The 7,500-nt window shown below is 48.5% G+C and overlaps 1 protein-coding gene across 1 annotated transcript in view; it reads right to left on the bottom strand.

Annotated features, from left to right (window-relative positions):
* Positions 1 to 7,500, bottom strand: part of LOC114571750 (dynein regulatory complex subunit 4-like) — a 24,782-nt gene that overhangs the window by 6,975 nt on the left and 10,307 nt on the right. The window contains exons 7-8 of the mRNA XM_028602909.1: positions 7,140 to 7,307; positions 439 to 525 (exon numbers count right to left, since the gene is read on the bottom strand). Of these exons, the coding sequence (XP_028458710.1) occupies positions 439 to 525; positions 7,140 to 7,307 (255 nt within the window). The remainder of the gene's footprint in view (positions 1 to 438; positions 526 to 7,139; positions 7,308 to 7,500) is intronic.

Raw genomic sequence — 7,500 nt, 5'->3', positions numbered from 1 at the left:
GACACAGACACACACAAAGAGACGCAGAGACACACACACAAAGAGACGCAGAGACACACCCACACACAAAGAGACACAGACACACACACAAAGAGACGCAGAGACACACACACAAAGAGACACAGACACACACACAAAGAGACACAGACACACACAAAGAGACGCACAAAGAGACACAGACACACACACACACACACAAAAGAGACGCAGAGAGACACACACACACACAAAGAGACGCAGACACACACACACAAAGAGACGCAGACACACACACACAAAGAGACACAGACACACACAAAGAGACACAGACACACACACAAAGAGACGCAGAGACACACACACACACAACACACACACACACACACACACACACACACACACACACACACACACAAAGAGACGCAGAGACACACACACACACACACACACACAGCTGACCTTCTGTGCTGCCTGCAGCAGCAGCTCGTGCTCCACCGTCAGATCTCTCAGCTCCTTCTCAGCCACCTTCACTCGAGCTCGGCTCGTCTGTCACACACAAGATCAGCAGTTAGTCGTTACTGTGGGTATACACATGGTCGGTGACTCGTCATAGCTGGGGGGGGCGTGGCTTGGGGGGGGCGGAGTCACCGTCGGGGAAAACAGTCCTTTCCCCCCTGACTGATAACATAGCGTTTACCCCAGTACGGGCTACTCAAAAGCCCTTTTTGCCGCTTGACAGAGCAAGATACATTGTTTTTCCTCGGGTCAAATTTGACCCATTTCTAAAGTTTATTTATATCAGAAATATGGGTTTCTTTCAACCAAATTTCCCCCAAAAAATAATTGTTTAAATGGACTCAAAACAGTATCTTTGACATAAACATCCTCCGATCTTAACTATAAGTCGAAATAATTCATAACTTCTGCTTTTTTTTTTTTTTTTTTTTTTTAACTCAGAAGTTAGCTATAATGTCATATACAGAACATTAGGTTTACTGACCATGAGTTAAAAAAAAAAGTGTTGGAAAAAAGTGACAAAAATGCTTCAAAAGAATCGAAAAAAGCTGATCAGTAACCTTATCCCAGGGTCATCAAACAGATGTGGAAACTGAACAAAGGACTTAAAAAGTCCTTTTAAGCTCAGAAAACTGATGCAGAAAAACTAAAATCTCCAGAAAATAAACAAATTTACGCACGAACATTTACAAAAAGTGACGTACGAGCGTTCAGCCTCGTGTTGTCTTACCGTCGACCATGCAACCTTTTGTTTTTCTGGGTCAACATTTTAAATTAAATGTTTTTTGTTTGTTTTTTTGCTTTTCCTAAATGTTTTTATCACTTTTTTCCAAATATTTTTTTTTACACTTTTTCTGAAGTATTTTTTTTATATCTTTGCTGCGATTCTTTTCACGTTCTTTTATAATTATTTTCTCTCCATATGCTATAACATTAAATAAATCCCCCAAATTTAATAAAAGTAGTGAACTGATCATTTATTTTACTTGTGAAGAGTAGGGGTGTAAGAAAAAAAGTATTGTGATATTTTATTTTGCAAAACTATTGATTTGGTTTTTTTTACCTTCAAAAATATTCATGTAAGAAAGTGGTTCATGTTTATGTTTAAACCCCCCTACCGCTGGATGGCTCTGCTGAGACACACCACTAGTGTCCAGGGCCTAACAGTGTCTAGCAGTGCCTAGCAGTGTCTAGCAGGGCGTAACAGGGCCTAACAGGGCCTAGCAGTGCCTAACAGGGCCTAACAGTGTCTAGCAGTGCCTAGCAGTGTCTAGCAGGGCCTAACAGTGTCTAGAAGTGTCTAACAGTGTCTAGCAGTGCCTAGCAGTGTCTAACAGTGCCTAACAGTGTCTAGCAGTGTCTAGCAGGGCGTAACAGGGCCTAACAGTGCCTAGCAGTGCCTAACAGTGCCTAGCAGTGCCTAACAGGGCCTAGCAGTGGGCCTAACAGGGCCTAGCAGTGCCTAACAGGGCCTAACAGGGTCTAGCAGTGCCTAGCAGTGCCTAACAGTGCCTAGCAGTGTCTAGCAGGGCGTAACAGGGCCTAACAGGGCCTAGCAGTGCCTAACAGTACCTAGCAGTGCCTAACAGTGCCTAACCTAAGGGCCCTAGCACTGCCTAACAGTGTCTAGCAGTGCCTAACAGGGCCTTACAGTGTCTAGCAGTGTCTACCAGGGCCTAACAGTGCCTAGCAGTGCCTAACAGTGTCTAACAGTGTCTAGCAGTGCCTAACAGGGCCTAGTGTCTAGCAGTGTCTAGCAGTGCCTAGCAGTGCCTAACAGTGTCTAGCAGTGCCAGTGCAGTGCCTAACAGTGCCTAGCAGTGCCTAACAGTGCCTAGCAGTGCCTAACAGGGCCTAGTGCCTAACAGTGCCTAACAGGGCCTACCATGCCTTTAGGGCTTCAGTGCCTAACAGGGCCCACTTGACTGCCTACTGTAACCTAGCAGTGCCTAACAGTGCCTAGCAGTGCCTAACAGTGCCTAGCAGTGCCTAAAGTGGGCCTAGCAGTGTCTAACAGGGCCTAACAGTGTCTAGCAGTGCCTAACAGGGCCTGTCTACAGTGTCTACCAGTGCCTAGCAGTGCCTAACAGTGTCTAACAGTGCCCAAGCAGTGGCCTAACAGTGCCTAACAGTGTCTAGCAGTGCCTAACAGGGCCTTACAGTGTCTAGCAGTGCCTAGCAGTCCTAGCAGTGCCTAGCAGTGCCTAACAGTGCCTAGCAGTGCCTAACAGTGCCTAGCAGTGCCCAACACTAGCAGTGTCTAGCAGTGTCTAGTGTCTAGTGTCCTAGCAGTGCCTAACACTGGTAGTGCCTGTAACTAGCAGTGCCTAGCAGTGCCTAACAGTGCCTAGCAGTGCCTAAATGGGCCTAGCAGTGCCTAACAGTGCCTAACAGTGTCTAGCAGTGCCTAACAGGGCCTAACAGTGTCTAACAGTGCCTAGCAGTGCCTAACAGTGCCTAACAGTGCCTAAACAGTGCCTAACAGGTCTAGCCTAACAGGGCCTAGCAGGGCCCAGCAGGTGCCTAGCAGTGTCCAGTGTCTAGCAGTGCCTAGTAGTGCCTAGCAGTGCCTAACAGTGCCTAGCAGTGTCTAACAGTGTCTAGCAGTGTCTAGCAGTGCCTAGCAGGGCCTAACAGTGTCTAACAGTGTCTAGCAGTGCCTAACAGGGCCTTAGTGTCAGTGTCTAGCAGTGTCCTACCAGTGCCTAACAGGGCCTAGCCTAACAGTGCCTAGCAGTGCCTGTCTACAGTGCCTAGCAGTGCCTAACAGGGCCTAGCAGTGCCTAACAGGGCCTAACAGTGCCTAACAGGGCCTACAGTGTCTAGCAGTGCCTAACAGGGCCCTAACAGTGCCTAGCAGTGCCTAACAGTGCCTAGGGCCTAACAGGGTCTAGCAGTGCCTAGCAGTGCCTAACAGTGCCTAGCAGTGTCTAGCAGGGCCTAACAGGGCCTAACAGGGCCTAGCAGTGCCTAACAGGGCCTAGCAGTGCCTAACAGGGCCTAGCAGTGCCTAACAGTACCTAGCAGTGCCTAACAGGGCCTAGCACTGCCTAACAGTGTCTAGCAGTGCCTAACAGGGCCTTACAGTGTCTAGCAGTGTCTACCAGGGCCTAACAGTGCCTAACAGTGCCTAACAGTGTCTAACAGTGTCTAGCAGTGTCTACCAGGGCCTAACAGTGCCTAGCAGTGCCTAACAGTGTCTAGCAGTGCCTAGCAGCGTCTAGCAGTGCCTAACAGCGCCTAACAGTGCCTAGCAGTGCCTAACAGTGCCTAGCAGTGCCTAACAGGGCCTAGCAGTGCCTAACAGTGCCTAACAGGGCCTAGCACTGCCTAGCAGGGCCTAGCAGTGCCTAACAGGGCCTAACAGGGTCTAGCAGTGCCTAACAGTGTCTAGCAGTGCCTAGCAGTGTCTAGCAGGGCGTAACAGGGCCTAGCAGTGCCTAACAGGGCCTAGCAGTGCCTAACAGGGCCTAGCAGTGCCTAACAGTACCTAGCAGTGCCTAACAGTGCCTAACAGTGTCTAGCAGTGTCTAGCAGTGCCTAACAGGGCCTAGCACTGCCTAACAGTGTCTAGCAGTGCCTAACAGGGCCTTACAGTGTCTAGCAGTGTCTACCAGTGCCTAACAGGGCCTAACAGTGCCTAGCAGTGCCTAACAGTGTCTAGCAGTGCCTAGAAGCGTCTAGCAGTGCCTAACAGCGCCTAACAGTGCCTAGCAGTGCCTAACAGGGCCTAGCAGTGCCTAACAGTGCCTAACAGGGCCTAACAGGGCCTAGCAGTGCCTAACAGGGCCTAACAGGGTCTAGCAGTGCCTAGCAGTGCCTAACAGTGCCTAGCAGTGTCTAACAGTGTCTAGCAGTGCCTAACAGTGTCTAGCAGTGTCTAGCAGTGCCTAACAGTGTCTAGCAGTGTCTAGCAGTGCCTAACAGTGTCTAGCAGTGCCTAGCAGTGCCTAACACTGGTAGACCATGCTTTTATCTTCGGTAGACTTGACTACTGTAACTAGCAGTGCCTAACAGTGCCTAACAGTGCCTAGCAGTGCCTAACAGGGCCTTACAGTGTCTACCAGTGCCTAGCAGTGCCTAACAGTGCCTAACAGTGCCTAACAGTGCCTAACAGGGCCTAACAGTGCCTAACAGTGTCTAGCAGTGCCTAACAGGGCCTTACAGTGTCTAGCAGTGTCTAACAGTGTCTAGCAGTGCCTAGCAGCGCCTAACAGTGCCTAGCAGCGCCTAGCAGTGCCTAGCAGTGCCTAACAGTGCCTAACAGTGCCTAGCAGTGTCTAGCAGTGTCTAGCAGTGTCTAGCAGTGTCTAGCAGTGTCTAACAGTGTCTAGCAGTGTCTAACAGTGCCTAACAAGGCCTAGCAGTTTCTAGCAGTTCCTAACAGTGCCTAGCAGGGCCTAGCAGTGCCTAACAGTTCCTAACAGTGTCTAACAGTGCCTAACGGTGCCTAGCAGTGTCCAGCAGTGTCCAGCAGTGCCTAACAGTGCCTAACAGTGCCTAACAGTTCCTAACAGTGCCTAGCAGTGTCCAGCAGTGCCTAGCAGTGCCTAACAGTGCCTAGCAGTGTCTAGCAGTGCCTAACAGGGCCTAGCAGTGCCTAACAGGGTCTAACAGGGTCTAACAGTGCCTAGCAGTGCCTAGCAGTGTCTAGCAGTGCCTAGCAGTGCCTAACAGTGCCTAGCAGTGTCTAGCAGTGCCTAGCAGTGTCTAGCAGTGTCTAGCAGTGCCTAACAGTGCCTAGCAGTGTCTAGCAGTGCCTAGCAGTGCCTAACAGGGCCTAGCAGTGCCTAACAGGGTCTAGCAGTGCCTAGCAGTGTCTAGCAGTGTCTAGCAGTGCCTAGCAGGGCCTAGCAGTGCCTAACAGGGTCTAACAGTGCCTAGCAGTGTCTAACAGTGTCTAGCAGTGTCTAGGAGATCCTAGCAGTGTCTAGCAGTGCCTAACAGGGCCTAGCAGTGCCTAACAGGGTCTAGCAGTGCCTAGCAGTGTCTAGCAGTGTCTAGCAGTGCCTAGCAGGGCCTAGCAGTGCCTAACAGGGTCTAACAGTGCCTAGCAGTGTCTAACAGTGTCTAGCAGTGTCTAGGAGATCCTAGCAGTGTCTAGCAGTGTCTAACAGTGCCTAGCAGTGTCTAGCAGTGCCTAGCAGTGCCTAACAGTGCCTAGCAGTGCCTAACAGGGTCTAACAGTGCCTAGCAGTGTCTAGCAGTGCCTAGCACTGACCGATTGGAAAACTGTGTTGGTCTTTCTGGCTCAGTACTAAAGTGGTTTGAATCCTATTTAAAGAATAGGGACTACTTTGTGTCTATAGGTAATTATACATCTGAGCATACAAATATGACATGCGGAGTTCCCCAAGGCTCAGTTCTGGGGCCTTTTCTGTTCAACATCTACATGCTTCCACTGGCTCAGATTATGGAAAACAACTAAATAAGTTACCATAGTTATGCGGATGACACACAAATTTACATAACCTTATCGCCAGGGAACTATAGCCCAATACAACAATTAAATATGTGCATTGAACAGATTAATGATTGGATGTGCCAGAACTTTCTTAAATTAAACGAAGAAAAAACAGAGGTGGTTGTTTTTGGAGCAAAAGAGGAACGATTGAAAGTCAGCGCTCAGCTTCAAACGACAATGTTAAAAACAACAGACAAAGCAAGAAATCTTGGTGTAGTCATGGACTCGGACCTGAATTTTAAAAGCCACATTAACATAATTAAAAAATCAGCCTATTATCACCTTAAAAATATATCAAGGGTTAAAGGACTTATGTCTCAGCAGGATCTGGAAAAACTTGTCCATGCTTTTATCTTCAGTAGACTTGACTACTGTAACGGTGTCTTTACAGGTCTCCCTCAAAAATCAATCAGACAGCTGCAGCTGATTCAGAACGCTGCTGCTCGAGTCCTCACTAAAACCAAGAAAGTGGATCACATCACTCCAGTACTGAAGTCTCTACGCTGGCTTCCAGTGCCTCAAAGAATTGATTTCAAAATACTTTTACTGGTTTATAAATCACTAAACGGTTTAGGGCCAAAATACATTTCTGATCTGCTACTACACTATGACCCCCCCAGACCTCTCAGGTGGTCTGGGACAGGTCTACTACACTATGACCCCCCCAGACCTCTCAGGTGGTCTGGGACAGGTCTACTACACTATGACCCACCCAGACCTCTCAGGTGGTCTGGGACAGGTCTACTTGTTGTCTCCAGAGTCAGAACTAAACAGGGGGAAGCAGCGTTCAGTTTTTATGCTCCACATATCTGGAACAAACTCCCAGAAACCTGTAGGTCCGCTGCAACTCTCAGTTCTTTGAAATCTAAGCTAAAGACCTATCTTTTTGATGTTGCTTTTCTTTAAATAATCTATTTTATTAACTTTAATTTCTTATACTGCACTGTAACTTTTATTCTTAATTTTATTCTTGTCTTTTAATGTTTTTAATTTGGTTATTATTGTTTTTTAATTGTTTTCCAACTGCTCTTTAATGTTTTATGTAAAGCACTTTGAATTGCCCTGTTGCTGGAATGTGCTATATAAATAAAGCTGCCTTGCCTTGAAAATGGGTCCCATTTGACCCGAGGACACCAGGAGGGTTAAGATTGAGACGCTTAAAGTCGCTTTCTGAACGCACCGCCATCTTGGCCTTGGCCTGGTTGTAGTCGTCCAGCTGTTTGCGGAGCTCGGGCAGCTTCCGCCGGACGTCCTGCAGAGACGCGCTCAGACGCTTGTTCTCCTGCTCGGCTGCCGAGACCTCTCGGTCCACTCGCGCCTGCCGCTTGGTCGCCTCCGCAAGTTCCTCCTGACACACACACACACGCACGCACGCACGCGCGCGCGCACGCACGCACGCACGCACGCACACACACACACACACACACACACACACACACACACACACACACACACACACACACACACACACACACACACACACACACGGCGCATAAATATATATAGAGAGACACACACACACAAATATATATAGAGAGACA

This window comes from Perca flavescens, chromosome 2, assembly GCF_004354835.1.
Source record: "Perca flavescens isolate YP-PL-M2 chromosome 2, PFLA_1.0, whole genome shotgun sequence".
Taxonomy (NCBI): Eukaryota; Metazoa; Chordata; class Actinopteri; order Perciformes; family Percidae; genus Perca; species Perca flavescens.
This window is presented reverse-complemented; position numbering and strand designations above follow the sequence as displayed.